The sequence below is a fragment of the Stomoxys calcitrans genome, chromosome 3, assembly GCF_963082655.1.
Source record: "Stomoxys calcitrans chromosome 3, idStoCalc2.1, whole genome shotgun sequence".
Lineage (NCBI taxonomy): Eukaryota > Metazoa > Arthropoda > Insecta > Diptera > Muscidae > Stomoxys > Stomoxys calcitrans.
Genome location: NC_081554.1, coordinates 52,125,070 through 52,143,353, shown reverse-complemented (window position 1 = coordinate 52,143,353; position 18,284 = coordinate 52,125,070). Strand labels below are relative to the sequence as shown.

At 38.8% G+C, this 18,284-nt stretch overlaps 1 protein-coding gene across 1 annotated transcript in view; it reads right to left on the bottom strand.

Moving 5' to 3' along the window:
* LOC106082444 (lipase member H-A) overlaps positions 1-17,936 on the bottom strand; it is a 45,516-nt gene extending 27,580 nt beyond the window's left edge. Inside the window, exon 1 of the mRNA XM_013244949.2 lies at positions 17,740-17,936. Within this exon, the coding sequence (XP_013100403.1) occupies positions 17,740-17,936 (197 nt within the window). The remainder of the gene's footprint in view (positions 1-17,739) is intronic.
* Positions 17,937-18,284: the final 348 nt, after the last annotated feature.

The following is an 18,284-nucleotide window of genomic DNA, read 5'->3' as shown; positions in this document are numbered from 1 at the left end:
TGACAGCTATATCAGGTTATGAACCGATTTGAAACATACTTGGCACAGTTGTTGGATATCATAACAAAACACGTCGTGCCAAAATTCATACAATTCGGATAAGAATTGCGCCCTCTAGAGGCTCAAGAAGTCAAGACCCAAGAACGGTTTATATGACAGCTATATCAGGTTATGGACCGATTTGAACCATACTTGGCACAGTTTTTGGATATCATAATAAAACACGTCGTGCGAAATTTCATTCCAATCGGATAAGAATTGCGCACTCTAGAGGCTCAAGAAGTCAAAACCCAAGATCGGTTTATATGGCAGCTATATCAGGTTATGGACCGATTTGAACCATACTTGGCACAGTTGTTGGATATCATAACAAAACACGTCGTGCCAAAATTCATTCAAATCGGATAAGAATTGTGCCCTCTAAAGGCTCAAGAAGTCAAGACCCAAGATCGGTTTATATGACAGCTATATCAAAACATGGACCGATATGGCCCATTTACAATTTCAACCGACCTACACTAATAAGAAGTATTTGTGCAAAATTTCAAGCGGCTAGCTTTACTCCTTCGGAAGCTAGCGTGCTTTCGACAGACAGACGGACGGACGGACATGGCTAGATCGACATAAAATGTCACGACGATCAAGAATATATATACTTTATGGGGTCTCAGACGAATATTTCGAGTAGTTACAAACAGAATGACGAAATTAGTATAACCCCCATCCTATGGTGGAGGGTATAAAAATCGCCACAGATAAGAATTCGTCGGGGATTGTCGTGGAAATTTAGCTTGAGTTACGAATTATCTGGGCGATCAGAACTTTCAAACTCCTTTAAATAGCCAGACTGATAATGTATAACGAGTTAAATTACAAATAGGCTGGCTTCATGTCTCACGAAGATATACTCTGTTGGTATTGATATGTCGTATATACCCGTGAGAGGTATTAAACCCAACGAAAATTTTCCCTAACAAATTAGGAAACCCATACCATATGAAAGGAAATATTTTTCTTCCTATTATTGTATCATCATTTATGCTTAAAACCATGTTTCCAATAGGGCCCAAATTCACGTGATTTGAGATAATCTCCAAAACCCGTTTCCACTACGATTTATGCGAATTTTATTTGTCAACAGTGACGTTTTTGACAGCGTTTTTATTGTGATTAGCATTTTTATTGTGTTCAGCATATACATTGTGGTCAGCAATTAAGTTTGTGATTATCAGATGTTAAGAAAAAGTGCTGCCCAAAAGTCCCAATAATAACCGGTATTCAATTAAAACGCAGTTTTGCCTTTGAATTTGAAAGGAGATTTGCTGCAAATCTCACGTATGGGAAACCTCGTTGCAAAACACGAGATTTCCGAAATCTTGTCGCAAATCTAGATTTGCTCCAAGTGGAAACATGATTTAAGATTTTAGTGATGTTAAAGACTACGTATTTTATGACAATGATTCCAGGTGATCTCTACCTGTCTCGACAACAAGAAGACAGAAAGCCCTTAAAAACAACCCTTAGTGATAGATACGGCTTCATAGAAGACTCTTTCTCCGTCACGGAATATACAGTGGTACACTCAGAGAAAAAAGTCTGCTGAAAACCGCAAAGCTGTCTGCTGACTTTTGCTGCAATCTCAGAATAGCAGTAGTGCTGGAATTTCAGAACAGCTGGCCTACTGCTGAAAAGTCTGTTGCTTCCTGAAAATGATTGCCGCTTAATTTATGGTGGGTTTGTTAGAAGAAATAAAATGAAAGCGAATATTTTAGGAAAGATAAAGCTCGTTAAGTTCGGCCGGGCCGAATCTTGGGAACGTCTACCATCATGGATTCTGCTAAAAAATTTTACAAAATAAATTTTGTTGAAGGGCATTATTTTATTCTACATACTAGACTTCTGTCAAACCAGCAAAAATAAAAGCTTATAGGAACCAAACAACGATGACAGGTTATAGACTGATTTTGACCGTATTTGGCACAGTTATTGAAAGTCGTAACAGAACACCGCATGCAAAATTTCAGCCAAATCGGACAAAACTTGCGGCTTTTAAGGACTCAAGAATTCAAATTAGGGAGATCGGTTTATATGGGAGCAAAATCACGTTATGGACCGATTTGGACCGTACTTGGCACAGTTGTTGAAAGTCATAACAACACACTACACGCACAATTTCAGCTAAATCGTTCAATAATTGCGGCTTGTAAGGGCTAAAGAAATCAAATCGGGAGATCGGTTTATGTGGAAGCTACAATATATCAGGTTAAATACCGATTTAGACTGTTTGAAAGTCATAACAGAACACTGCATGCAAAATTTCAGCCATATCGGACAAAAACTGCGGCTTGTAAGGACTCAAGATGTCAAATCGGGAGATCGGTTTATTTGGGAGCTAAATCAGGTTATAGATCGATTTGGACCGTACTTGGCACAGTGTTTTAAGTCATAACAGAACACTACATGCAAAATTTCGGACAAATCGGGCTCAAGAAGTCAAATCTGGAGATCAGTTTATATGTGAGCTATATCAGGTTATAGACCGATTTGAACCGTACTTAACACAGTTGTCGGAAGTAATAAAAAAACATCACGAGCGAAATTTCAGCCATATCGGACAAAAATTGCGGCTTCCAGGGGCTCAAGAAGTCAAATCGGAAGATTGATTTTTATGAGAGCTATATCTAAATCTGAACTGATATGTCTCATTTGCAATCCTCAATGACCTACATCGATATTAAGTATCTGTGCAAAATTTCAAGCGGCAAGCTTTACGCGTTCGACCTCTATCGTGTTTTCGACAGACGAACGGACGGACGTGGCTAGATCGACTCAGGACGTCGATACGATCAAGAATATATATACTTTATGGGGTTTTAGACGAATATTTCGATGTGTTACAAACGGGATGACTAGATTAGTATACCCCCATCCTATGGTGGTGGGTATAAAAAGGCACTAAGTTCGACCGGGCCGAACTTTGGATACGCACCCCCTCGGGTATATATGTTAACCACCTTTCCGCATAATCTGATGAAAAATGCATTATTTATGCATCCATAGCAGCTATATCCAAATATGGTCCGATTTGGACCAAATTCGACACGGACATTGAGTGGTCTAATAAATTCAAGTCACTGTTAAATTTTTGGTTCAATGTTGGCCTTTTAGCACCTATATCCAAATATAGATCGATCTGACATGGTTGCCAAAAAGCCTAAAATAAGTCACTGTGTCAAATTTCAGCGAAATGCGACAACAAATTCGACTTTTATGCGGCAAGACCTTAAATCAAGAGATCGGTCTATATGTCAGCTATATCCAAATCTGGATCGATCTGGGCCATCTTCAAGAAGAATATCGAGGAGCCTAACACAACTCACCGTAGCCACCGTAGTGCAGAGGTAAGCATGTTCGCCTATGACGCTGAAACCCCTGGGTTCGAATCCAAGCGAGAACATCAGAAAAAATTTTTTTCAGCGGTGGTTATCTCCTCCTAATGCTGGCGACATTTGTGAGGTACTATGCCATGATAAAACTTCTCCCAAAGATGTGTATCACTGCGGCACGCCGTGCGGACTCGGCTATAAAAAGAAGGCCCTTCTCATTGAGATTAAAATTTGATTCGGACAGCACTCAGTGATATGTAAGAAGTTTGTCCCAGTTCCTTAGGGGAAATCTTTATGGACAAATTTGCATTTTTACTTTCTATTAGTGTAGGTCGGTTGGGATTGTGAATGGGCAGTTTCCGTCCATGTTTTGATATAGCTGCCATATAAATCCATCTCCCGATTATACTTCTTGAGCCTCTAGAGGGCGACTTTTTCTATGACCTGCAACATATGTGTCAAATATGGTCTGAGTAGCTGTATAACCTGATATAGCTCCTATATAAACCAATCTCCCGATTATACTTCTTGAGCCTCTAGAGGGCGTTATTCTTATTCGATTTAGCTAGAATTTTGCATAGTGACCTTTTGTATGACCTGCAACATATGTGCCAAGTATGAAGCGAATCAGTCCATAACGTGACATAGCTCCCATATAAACCGATCTCCCGATTTTACTTCTTAAGCATTTAGAGGGCGTAATTCTTATTCGATTTGGCTGAAATTTTGCATAGTGAACTTTTTTTATGATCTGTAATAAATACGCCTAGTGCGGTCCGATTCGGTCTTAAACCTGATACAGCTCCCATATAAACCGATCTCCCAACTTTACTTCTTGAGTATCTAGAGGGTGTAATTTCGTTCCTCTTTAACTGAAATTTTGCACAGTGACTTTTTCTATGACCTCTAACATACTTGCGAAATATGGTCTGAGTAGCAGAATAACCTTTCATAGCTCTAAACCCATATCCCATTTATACTTATGGAGCCTCCAGAGGGCGTGCGGTTAGCATGCTCTGCTATGACACCGAACACCCGGGTTCAAATCCCGGCATGAACATCGGGGAAAATTTTTCAGTTGTGGTTGTCCCCATACTAATGCTGGTTATATTTGTGAGATATCCTGCCATATTAAAACTTTTCTACCAAGTGGTGTAGCTATGCGGCACGCTGCTTACTCTTTAATATGAGAGAAGTATTTCCTGTACCTAAATGGAATGTTCATGAGAAATTTAGTATTTAGTAAAGCCAAAACAAGTGTAGAGCCAGTGCTTCAATTTCTCCACATCAGTTATCAAAAATAGCTCTCATACTCTGACAATTTGTCATTGAGGAACATTGAATTATTATATTATTGGGTTGCCCAAAAAGTAATTGCGGATTTTTTAAAAGAAAGTAAATGCATTTTTAATAAAACTTAGAATGAACTTTAATCAAATATACTTTTTTTACACTTTTTTTTCTAAAGCAAGCTAAAAGTAACAGCTGATAACTGACAGAAGAAAGAATGCAATTACAGAGTCACAAGCTGTGAAAAAATTTGTCAACGATGACTATATGAAAAATCCGCAATTACTTTTTGGGCAACCCAATATTATATTACCTGTCTTTTATCTATTTATACCCTCCACCATAGGATGGGGGTATACTAATTTCATCATTCTGTTTGTAACACCTCGAAATATGAGTCTGAGACCACATATAAAGTGTATATATATTCTTGATCGTCATGTCATTTTAAGTCGATCTAGCCATGTCCATCCGTCCATCTGTCTGTCGAAAGCACGCTAACTTTCAAAGGAGTAACGCTAGCCGTTTGAAATTTTGCACAAATACTTCTTATTATTTGCACAAATACTTCTTATTAGTGTAGGTCGATTGGTATTGTAAATGACCCAAATCGGTCCGTGCTTTGATATAGCTGCCATATAAACCGATCTTGGGTCTTGACTTCTTGAGCCTCTAGAGTGCGCAATTCTTATCCGATTGGAATGAAATTTTGCACGACGTGTTTTGTTACGACATCCAACAACTGTTCCAAGTATGGTTCAAATCGGTCCATAACCTTATATAGCTGCCATATAAACCGATCTTGGGTTTTGACTTCTTGAGCCTCTAGAGTGCGCAATTCTTATCCGATTGGAATGAAATTTCGCACGACGTGTTTTGTTATGATATCCAACAACTGTGCCAAGTATGGTTTATATCGGTTCATAACCTGATATTGCTGCCATATAAACCAATCTTGGGTCTTGACTTCTTGAGCCTCTAGAGGGCGCAATTCTCGTCTGATTTGATTGAAATTTGGCACCTAGTGTTTTGGTATCACTTTCAACAGCTGTGTTAAGTATAATTCAAATCGGTTCATAATCTGGTATAGCTATCATATAAACCGATCTTGGATCTTGACTTCTTGAGCCAATAGAGCGCGCAATTCTCATCCGATTTGGCTGAAATTTTGCATGAGGTGTTTTGTTATGACCAATAAATGTGCTAAGTATGGCGCAAATCGGTACGTAACCTGCTGTAGCTGCCATATAAATCGATCTGGGATCTTGACTTTTTGAGGGCGCAATTCTCATACGATTTGGCAGAAATTTTGAACAGCGGCTTCTCTCATGACCTTCAACATAAGTATCTAGGTCTGAATCGATCAATAGCTTGTTATAGCTCCCATATAAACCTATCTACCGATTTTGCTTCTTGAGCCCCTACAAGGCGCAATTCTTATCCGAATGAACTGAAATATTACACAATGACTTCTACAATGTTCAGCATTCATTTATGGTCCGAATCGGACTATAACTTCATATAGCTTCAATAGCATAACAGTTCTTATTTAAAACTCTTTGCTTGCCTAAAAAGAGATACCCCGCATAGAACTTGGCAAATTCGATCCATAGTGGAGGGTATGTAGGATTCGGCCCGGCCGAACTTAGCTCGCTCTTACTTGTTTGGTCTATCTAATATGAAAAAAATGTGCGTGAAGTCTTGTGAGAGTGTTATAATGTGAATGTTTGTTGTAACATGTTTCTTGCACCCTAGGCCAACAATTTTCTTAATGATCTTTTGATTCATAAATTTAAAGTTAATTTCAAAAATACATCCAAGTTTGTCAAACAAGTTGAAGCGTCAATTTTAAAAATATGCATGCATTTATTTGATAGTATTGTAAATAAATTATAATTTGCTACTAACCAAGCAGGCAAGTTTAACACAAGAACTGGTCCATCCCCATGCATTTGATTAAGACAAATCGATGTAAATCATTCGCCAAAGCTATTCCATGACCCTCCTCAACTCGCGAGGAAGAGCATGAATATGTTAGTAAGGTCCATGGTTGTCTGTCCGCTTTGTAAATAATGAACCGGTTGCACGCGGATGCTATGGCCATGGTCATATTAAGAAAGCATTTTTTACCGTTTTGGCCACTCACTTTAAACCCGGCTACAGACGACATTTTTGTGTCTGTTGTGTTGGCCTTGCATTTGTATAGATAGGCATGAAAAAAAAAACATCTTACAATGAAAACCAACGAAAAAGTGACAACAGCTATTGGCAGCACTTTCGGTGGGTACTTTCACGTACATCGATTGTTTATAAAACACTGCTGCTACACACGTTTCATTACAAAGGAGTTGGAGGAAAAAAGCATTTGTTGAATTTTTTTTCGTTTTTTTTTCATACAAAAGTAATCTTAACAAAAGAAATTAAAAATACTTTGTAAAATAAACTCGTCTTGTTGTTTGATAGGGTTTCAATTGTCTTTTTGAGATGCAAATGAAAATTTGGCAAAACTGCAATCATACAAAATGTGAAGCATGAAAAACATATTGGGTTGCCCAAAAAGTAATTGCGGATTTTTCATATAGTCGGCGTTGACAAATTTTTTCAACGGCTTGTGACTCTGTAATTGCATTCTTTCCTCTGTCAGTTACCAGCTGTTAATTTTAGCTTGCTTTAGAAAAAAAGTATATTTGATTAAATTTCATTCTTAGTTTCATTAAAAATGCATTTACTTTCTTTTAAAAAATCCGCAATTACTTTTTGGGCAACCCAATATTTTCTCTCGATTATCCTATAGACAACAGGGCAGAGACTTTTTTCATGTAAAATATTTCCGACCGATACTGGGAGGCCACCGTAGCGCAGAGGTTAGCATGTCCGCCTATGACGCTGAACGCCTGGGTTCGCATCCTGGCGAGACCAACAGAAAAGAATTTTCAGCGGTGGTTTTCCCTTCCTAATGCTGGCAACATTTGTGAGGTACTATGCCATGTAAAACTTCTGTTGCACTGAGGCATGCCGTTCGGACTCGATTATAAAAGGGAGGACCCTTATCATTGAGCTTAAACTTGAATTGGACTGCACTCATTGATATGTGAGAAGTTTGCCCCTGTTCCGTAGTGGAATGTTCATGGGCAAAATTTTCATTGATACTGGGAGTTGAATGATGGTTAGGTAAAAGTGGCAGTCCTTTACAGACTCACTAAGACAATTTTAAGTCCATTGTGATACTACTGGCGGGAATCGAACCCACGACCCCTGCACTGCCAATCCAAGCACGCTACCAACTCGGCTACCGGGGCGCTCTAGTTGAATGATAAATGTCTATCTTTTTTTTTAAATGATGCACAATGGGGAGTTTAATCCCAAAGTGTCATCTATAAAAAAAATTGAAAATTTGTTAACGAACGTTCCATTAAAAAACGTCGCACAGTGGGAGAAAATCGAAAAAAACTACTTAAAAAAATATGGCGTGTGAAAACGGGTACAGATATCTCTTTGAAATTTGGAATGGTTAGAGCTGAGTCTCACAGGAGTGTGATTAGATCGATACTTACTTACGCTTCAGTAGTTTGGTAGACTGCGATGGAGAAAAAGTGCAACGTAAGGATAATACAACAGGTTCAGAGTACATATTGTCTTGGCATAGGCGGAGCGATGAGAACCACGCCCACTAGGTCACTGGAGACTATTTTAGATATTCGACCCATAGAAATACAGATTAAGTGCGAGGCAGCCACAGCGGCTATGTGACTTAAGGCGATGGGAGAATGGATTTAGGATAGGAGTAGCTCATACCATCGCGGAAACCTGGAAGGAGTGGAAGAGGTTTCAGATCGGCGACCTGAGACTATACTTGGGGTTGAGTCAAAGCACTTCTGCCAGCGGCAAAGTCTTGGATTGATGAAACTCTGGTATTGCTTCACGGATCGATCACAGCTAGAGAACAGAGGGGGCCTGGGGGTCTACATTGTCGGCAACAGATCTCAGTTCCTGGGTTGATCTGTTGTTGACAGCCTGACCGTAATACGGTCCAACAGGCGGAGATCCGGGCGATCACGGAACGCGTGTAGAAAGATGGTGTTAACGGGAGCCACCGTAGCGCAGAGGTTAGCATATCTGCCATGGCGCTGCACGCCTGGGATCGAATCCTGGCGAAAACAGAAAAATAAATTTTTCAGCGGAGGTTAACCCCTCCCAATGCTAGCGACGTTTGTGAGTCATTTTGCCATGTAAAAACTTCGCCCCAAAAAGGTGTTGTACATCGGCACGCCTTTTAATCTCGGCTATAAAAAGAAGGCTTCTTATCATTGAGCTTTAACTTAATTGGACAGCACTCATTGATAAGCGAGAAGTTTGCTCCTGTTCCTTAATGGAATGTTCATGGCAAAATCTTGAGCCCCTGGAAGCATTCGCAATGCGGTGTTAACGCGTGGAAGACGAGTGCGAACATCTTTATGGACAGTAAACTGGCCATCAGCGAGATAGGATTAACAACCCGGACGGTAAGGCCGTAAACAGTTTTGGAATGTAAGAAGGAGATTAAGACTTTCTTTGAGGATAGCACAATGCGCATTGTTTGGGTGCCGAATCATAGCAGAGATAGGGGGATTGAAAGATCAGACGAGTTGGCAGTGCAGGCCAGAGAAATGCCGTCGATAAACTTGGTTAACCCGAAGCCTTTCGGGACGACGCTGTCCAAGTTAAGGGCAAGGGTAACGAATGCCCATGTAACACTCTGGAAGTGCGAAACGGTCGGCAGGACAACGAAAATCCTTGGGGAGATTCGTATCGTCGAGGCTATTATTGAAGGAAGTAGGAAGAACATCAGTATAGCTTTCGGTATTATAATGGGACACGTAGGATTACGAGTCCACTTGTGCAGAATAGGTGCTGCAAGTGTAGGGCAGGTGCAACAACAATATGTTCATGACATGGACCATCACCATCATTCATAGCCCCTGAGTCCAATGGTGGGCGATCCAGCACAGTAGTAGGTGGGTCGGAGACCCTGCCTCTAGAGGGCGCGACATTAATAGACAATGTAGTGAAATCTGTATCCATTGTTGTAGGTGCAGACAATTGGTCTCCAATAGGAGCCGGATTATCAGAGATAGGAACAGAAAATTGCTTCCCATTGGACACCGGTTTAACAGAAGGAGTATTCATGAAGTTCAGAGAATGCAGATTAATCCAATTATCTAGGCTCAGACAAATCGAAGGCAAACTGTTTACAACACCGGCTGAGTGTTTAAGTGTTTACTATGTACAATTGTTGGAGATATTACCCGCACTTTAATTATAAGAATTTTATATTCTTGTTGTGCGGGTGTAAATAAATAAATTACAAAAAAAAAAATTTCGTTCTCCTTAGGGAATCATCAGAGAATTCAAGTCAATCAACAATTTCCTCAATTCTATCGAAATTATTTACAACAAAACTAAAACATTAAAGAGACGATGGAAATTGACCTTCAGGTCTCGACAAGACAAGCAAAAGCTAAAACTTTATTCGTACTGCACTCATTGAAATAAAAAAAATTTGCACATACTAGGACGTTAAAAAAGCACTTTGAGCCAAATTTGGTAAAGATCGGACCAAAATTGTGCCTTCTACAGCCTTAATAGGTCAAATCGGATGAAAGTTATATATGAGAGCTATATCTAAATTTGAACCGATTTAGATGAAATTTTGCCCACATATTAGGACGTCAAAATAAACACTTTTTGCAAAATTTTGTAAGGATCGGAATAAAATTGTGGCTCCTACAGCTTTAAAAGGGCATATCGGATGAAAGATATATATGAGAGCTATATCTAAATCTGAACCGATTTAGATGAAATTTTGCACACGTATTAAGACGTCACACGAAATATCTCATGCTAAATTTTGCAAAGATCGGACACAAATTGTGGCTTCTACAGCTTTAAAAGGGCACATCGGATTAAATATATATATATATGGGGGCTATATCTAAATCTAGACCGATTTCAATAAAATTTTGCACACATATTTGGATGTCAAAAGAAACACTTTTTGTGGCTTCTACAGCTTTAAAAGGGCATGTCGGATGAAAGATATGTAGGGGAGCTATATCTAAATCTGAACCGATTTGTTTCAAAATCAATAGCGTTCGTCCTTGGACCAAAAAAGGGACTTACGCAAAATTTTGTGAAAATCGGACAACAAATACGACCTGTATCTTGATTAGAAGAATATATGGACAGAAAGACAGACGGACGGACAGACGGACGGACAGACGGACGGACAGACGGACGGACAGACGGACGTTACGACGGACGTTACGACGGACGCACAGACGGACGAACAGACGGACGAACAGACGGACGGACAAACGGACGGACAGACGGACGGACAGACGGACGGACAGACGGAGGGACAAACGGACGGACGGACAGACGGACGTTCAGATGGACACACAAACGGACGGACAGACGGACGGACAAACGGACGGACAGACGGACGGACAGACAGACGGACGGACATAGCTAAATCGAATGAGGAAGTGATTGTAAGCCGATCCGTATATTTATCGATGGGTCTAGCTCTTCTCCTTCTTAGCGTTGCCAACCAATTCACAAATCTATAATACTCTGTACCACAGTTGTGTATCATATGAAAAGAATTTTCTGTTCCTTAATGGATATTTTGTGAGAAAATTTATAAAATCTATGTTAAATGAAATCGGGGCAGAAAATATCAGCAAAATTGTGTTTTCAATAAAAAAGACTTAAATTACCCAAAAGGGGTAAAAAACACTATAAAGAAATGCTAAAAATGTCCACTTAATGCCTTTTTGTTCTTTTGACACTTGGTAGTACATTTTTGCGTTTTTTATACCCACCACCCTAGGATGGGGGTATACTAATCTAGTCATTCCGTTTATAAAATTTCGAAATATTGATCCACCACCCTATAAAGTATATATATGTCTGTCCGTCCCTCCTTCGAAATCACGATAGGGGCCAAACGCGTAAAGCTAGCCGCTTGAAATTTTGCACAGGTACTTAATATTGATGTAGGTCATTGGAAATTGCAAATGGGACATATCGGTTCAGATCTGGATATAGCTCCCATATAAACCGATCTCCCGATTTGACTTCTTGAGCCCTTGGAAGCCGAAATTTTTGTCATATTTGGTTGAAATTTTGCATGTAGTGTTCTGCTAAGACTTTCAACAACTGTACCAAGTACAATCCAAATCGGGCAAGAATCTGATATAGCTCCCATATAAAACGATTTCCCGATTTGACTTCTTGAGCTTCTGAAACCCGTAATTTTTGTCCGATGTGGTAGAAATTGCGCTCGTGGTGTTCTCTTATGATTTTCAACAACTGTGTCAAGTACGGTTTAAATCGGTCTATAACCTGATATAGCTCCCATATAATCCGATCTCCCGATTTAACTTCTTGAGCCCCTGGAAGATGCAATTTTCTTCCGATTTGGCTGAAATGCTCCACCTAGTGTTCTGCTATGACTTTTAACAACTATGCCAAGTACGGTTCAAATCCGTCTATAACCTGATATAGCTCCCATATAAACCGATCTCCCGATTAGACTTCTTGAACCCCTGGATGACGCAATTTTCTTCCGATTTGGCTGAAATTCTGCACATAGTGTTCTGTTATGACTTCTAACAACTGAGCCAAGAACGGTCCGAATATGTCTATAACCTGATTAAGCTCCTATATAAACCGATCTCCCATTATTAGCAGAATCAAAGGTGGTGGGTTTCCAAGATTCGACCCGGCCGAACTTAGCACACTTTTACTTGTTGTGACCCCAAAAAAGCACCAAATCTATTGGGAAAAGCGCTAAGTTGGCATCCCGGATATTGAGTTTGTTTGCTTTGTATCAAATTAGTGTCATATAAAAAAAAGGAAATTTGTTAATAAAAGTTATATTTGGGTCCCTACGCTATATACTTTCCATTTGTTTACACAGATTGTCATATTGCCCTACTCTCGATTTTATTCTTATTGGTGTAAAATTAACATTTAGTTTGACTTTCAATATGTTGAAACAAACCATCTTAGACAATGTACAGCATTCTCCAACTGTAACAATAACACCGATTTCAACAGATCTTAAGCAGGGGGAACTGCTCGTGTAAGCTCATGTTTCTGTGACCTTTTCCAATACGGCTGTATTTACATACAAAGAGCAAATAGTCAGGACGGATAACAATGGTACGATGCGTTTTAGTTTTATGTACGACCACGTAACCTTACTCTAGTTTTACGTACGGCCATGTAACCTTACATTACCAGTGAAAGGCCATTTCATGTCAATGTTTTTGAGTTTTAAAACCCAATCCGATGCTAAGGTGGCGGTTTCAAAGCCTTCTCTTTGGCAACATAAAATTAGAACTTCTGCAGAATTACGCTGCAACATTGAATTTTGTGATGCATATTTGAAATGAATTGAAGTTTATTGCATAGAAGCCCACATCCCTAAAAGGCGATATTGGATTATATGGGAGTTATATGACACATACTGGGACGTCAAATAGAACATCTCACGCCCGATATTGTAAAGATGTGACAAAATTGTGGATTTTACTGCCTTTAAAGTCCGTATCGGATGAAATATACACATTGGAGCTATATCTACATCAGGACCGATTTTAATGAAATTTTGCGCACGTATTGGAACGTCAAATAAATATTTCATGCAAAATCGGACGAAAATTGTGGCTTCTACAGCCTGCAAAGGCCATATCGGTTGAAAGATATATATGGGAGCTATACCTAAATCCAGACCGATTTCAATAAAATTTTGCACACATATTCGGACGTCAAAAGAAACACTTTTTGCCAAATTTTGTAAGGATCGGAATAAAATTGTGGCTTCTACAGCTTTAAAAGAGCACATCGGATGAAAGATATGTAGGGGAGCTATATCTAAATCTGAACCGATTTTTATGAGATTTTGCACACATATGAAGACGTTAAATAAAGCACAACTTGTCGAATTTTTTAAAGATCGGATCTTCTACAGCCCGCAAAGGCCACATCGGATGAAAGATATATATGGGAGCTATATCTAAATCTTGCCCGATTTGTATGAAATTTTGCACACATATGAGGACGTTAAATAAAGCACCTCTTGCTAATTTTAGTGAAGATCGGACCAAAATTGTGGCTTCTACAGCCTGCAAAGGCCACATCGGATGAAAGATATATATGGGAGCTATATCTAAATCCAGGCCGATTTTTATGAAATTTTGCACACATATGAAGACGTCAAATAAAGCACCTCTTGCTAAATTTACGAATATCGGACCAAAATTTTAACCTCTGCAGCCTTAAAAGGCCATATCGGATGAAAGATATATATGGAGCTATGTCTGAATCTGAACCGGTTTTTATGAAATTTTGCACACATATAAAAATGTCAAATAAAGCACATCTCGCCAAATTTTGTTAAGATCGGACCAAAATCGGTGCTGCTATAGCCTTAAAATTCCATATCGGATGGAAGTTATGTATGGGAGCTATATCTAAATCTGAACCGATTTGGACGAAATTTTGCACACATATGTGGACGTTGAATATAACACCCCATGCCAAATTGTGTAAAGATTGGACCAAAATTGTGCCTTAAAACTACATATCGGACAAAAGATATATAAGGGAGCTATATCTAAATCTGAACCGACTTTTATGAAATTTTGCACACATATGAGGACGTCAAATATAGCATTTCTTACCAAATTTTGTAAAGATCGGACCAAAATTGTGGCATCTACAGCCTTAAAAGCCCTTATCGGATGAAAGCTGGATATGGGAATTATATCTAAACTAGCTGACCCGGGCCAGCTCCGCTGCGCCTTTTTTTACTTTATATGTAACAAAAGTTTTCTTGGAATATTTATTTTAGACAATTAAAGAGCTTTTAGTAAAATACCATGCTACGAAAATAGTATATCGCTGGACTAACAGTTTAACAATATAAGTGCCTTTATCTGAATCCCACATCTTTATTGGTCTACGAATTTAAGTTTGGATGTAAGGTGTACTCCATTGTTCACATGCTTCATTTCAGACCGATATTCTCATGATGTCATATTTAGTGGTGTTTTCGGGGGAGAGATGAATAATTTTTTTTCCTTTGGGGGTGTTTTGGGAAAGGGGTGATGCCCTAAATGCATGGTCCTAAATTTGGATATCAAATACGTATTCTACTCCCAAATACATTTATTTGAGCCCCATATTGCGATGGTCACTAAAAAATTGCTGATTGTGGGGTATTTTGGGAAAAGGGTAGACCCCTCTACCCCCCAATTCCTTTCATTTAAGCTTCACATTGACATGGTCGGTTAATATGCCCGATTTAGGGGTGTTTTAGGGATTAGGGTGGTCCCTCAAATACTAAACCCGGAAAATATATCAGCAACGTGCTCTATTCTCATATATCTATACATCATTTATTTGAACCCCATATTGCCACCATCAGAAACGTTTTCTTATCCTAAATACCTTTCATTGGAGTCCCATATTGTCGTGATTGGTCTAAATATATATTTGGTAGGTTTTAGGGTGGGGCAGCCCTCCTAGGTACCCTATCCGAAATTTGGATACCAAAGAGAGCACACAAAATGTCGCTTAAATCGCACCATCCTTCTCTGAGATCTGCCCCCCATATCGAATCGAAGTTATTCTAAGCCGATCGGTATACTTATCAATGGGTCTAGCTCTTCTTATTCTTCTAAGTGTTGCAAACAAATGCACAAAGTAATAATACCATGTACCACAGTGATGGTATAGGGTATAAAAAGACAAAAACATTCGGTAACGACGAGTTCAGGCATCTTTCAGAACTCCTTCCGAACTGTTGGAAAAAAATTTCTACCGGGAAAAAAAGTGCCACAAAAGAAATCCCAAACAGAGTTCAGAATTCGTTCCGTGTTCCTTCAGAATTGTTGGAACAAAAATTCCTAATGGTTCAAACAAATAAATATGTAAAAGAGCAAGCACAAACAAGTAAAAGCGTGCTAAGTTCGGCCGGGCCAAATCATGGGAACCCACCACCATGGGTTTTGCTAAAAATGTATACAAAATAAATTTAGTTGAAGGGCATAATCTTATTCTACATACCAAACTTCTGTACCGAACCGAACAAGGATGATCGAGAGACCGGCTTATGTAGGAGCTATAACAAGTTTTTGACCGATTTCAGCCAAATCGGACAAAAAATGTGGCTTTCAGGGGCTCAAGAAGTCAAATCGGGAGATTGGTTTATATGGGAGCTATATCAGATTATAGACCGATTTGGACCGTACTTGGCACAGTAGTCGGAAGACACAACTGGAAACTATATGCATAATTTTAGCTAAATCGGACAAACATTGTGGCTTCCAGGGGCTCAAGAATTCAAATCAGGAGATCGATTTGTATGTGAGCTATACCAAGTTATAGACCGATTCGGACCGTACTTGGACTTGTTGTTGGATGTCATCACAGAACACCACATGTCAAATTTTAGCCAAATTGGTCAAAAATTTCGGCTTGCAGGGGTTTAAGAAGACAAATAGGGAGATCGGTTTATATGGGAATTATACCAGGTTATAGACCGATTCGGACCGTGCTTAGTACAGTTATTGGATGTCGTAACACAAAACTACAATACATGCAAAGTTTTAGCCAAATCGGACAAAAATTGTGGCTTCCAGAGGCTCAAGAAATCAAATCGGGAGATCGGTTTATATGAGAGCTATACCTGGTTATAGGCCGATTTTAACTGTTCTCGGTACAGTTATTGGAAGTTATATCAAAACACTATATGCAAAATTTCAACCAAATCGGACAAAAATTGCAGCTTGTAAGGACTCAAGAAGTCAAATCGGGAGATCGGTTTATATGGGAGCTATAAAGGGTTATATAGCGATTTGGACCGTACTTAATACAGTTGTTGGATGTCAAATAAGAACAATATGTGAAAAAATTTAGGCAAATCGGACAAAATTGCGGCTTCCAGGGGCTCAAAAAGTCAAATAGGGATATCGCACCTTCATCAAAAATTAGTATCTGTGCCAAATTTCAAGCGGCTAGCTTTACGCTTTCGACCACTATCGTGATTTCGACAGACGGACGGACGGACATGGCTAGTTCGAATAAGAATTTCGAGACGATCAAAAATATATACTTTAACGAGTCCTAGATCAATATTTCGAGGTGTTAAAACGGAATGACTAGATTAGTATACCCCCATCCTATGGTGGTGGATATAAAAAACCATACGACAGGACGTTCAGACATCATTCAGAATACTTTCACAACTACGGACCAAAAATTCCCTCAGAATGTCGAACAGAATTCGGAACGAACACGGTACGATCTTGTCGAAAGACTTCAGAAGTTCGTCAGATTTGTCCGACATTATACACTTGGTTACCTAACAATTGTTTGCTGATCCTCATGAAATTTGGCACGATGGATTTCTTGTGGCTCTTTACATAACTGATGAATTTGGTACTAATTGTTTTCCTTGTCTATTTGAAAACTTCTTTAAGATTTATATTGGGTTGCCCAAAAAGTAATTGCGGATTTTTCATTTAGTCGGCGTTGACAAATTTTTTCACAGCTTGTGACTCTGTAAGTGCATTCTTTCTTCTGTCAGTTATCAGCTGTTACTTTTAGCTTGCTTTAGAAAAAAAGTGTAAAAAAAAGTATATTTGATTAAAGTTCATTCTAAGTTTTATTAAAAATGCATTTACTTTCTTTTGAAAAATCCGCAATTACTTTTTGGGCAACCCAATATATAGAGTCAGATATGCAAATTTATGCTTTAAGGGTATTATATAGTCGGTACCTCCTGATTTTTATATTCCCTTACTTGTAAAAACTTTGTTTTGAGTAAAAGCAATACATATATACAGTAATAATATTTTGTGAACACACGAAAAGGAAACCAGGGGTCAATCAGTTGACATTAATATTCTCTCAATTACACTTTCTCACATTTGCGAAAATATACTATGAGCAAGGAAATTACAGTTCCCCTGCGATATTCTCATTTTCTCTATGCTCACAATTCACTTACGGTGTATGCAGGCGAAATCCTATATAAGGACTCGGGCAGACATTTGTACTTGTTAATTGGCAACGCAAAACATTTGCGTCTAGGATTCCACTTTGTATCAGATTTTTCAAATCTGTTTTGCTAAAAATCAGTGCATCTGTTGTATTGGAATAATTCAAGGCAAACACTACAGCAATCAATGGCCAGAGAGAGGACATTTTTAAAGAAATATTCCTTCCGCTTTGAATTTTGATTTCTACCAAAACCACCAAATACACATTCACTTTTATTTACTATTTTTATGTTATTAATTTTTCAAGTTAACATTTTTTTTCAATTTATTTTCAGTTATCATGGCCTTTATTTATTTCCTTGCATAAATTAAAACTTGCATGTGTTCGTTTTCAACCAAAAAAAAAACCAACACTTTCTTGCACCGTTTCGATTTGATATTTTTTTCGAATTAAATTTGCGCGCGCTCTTTTAAATCGCAAGTGCTTCTTCTTTGAGCTACCGATACGTTGTGTTGTTTACATTTTTAACATTTGCCCATTCTGCTACGATTA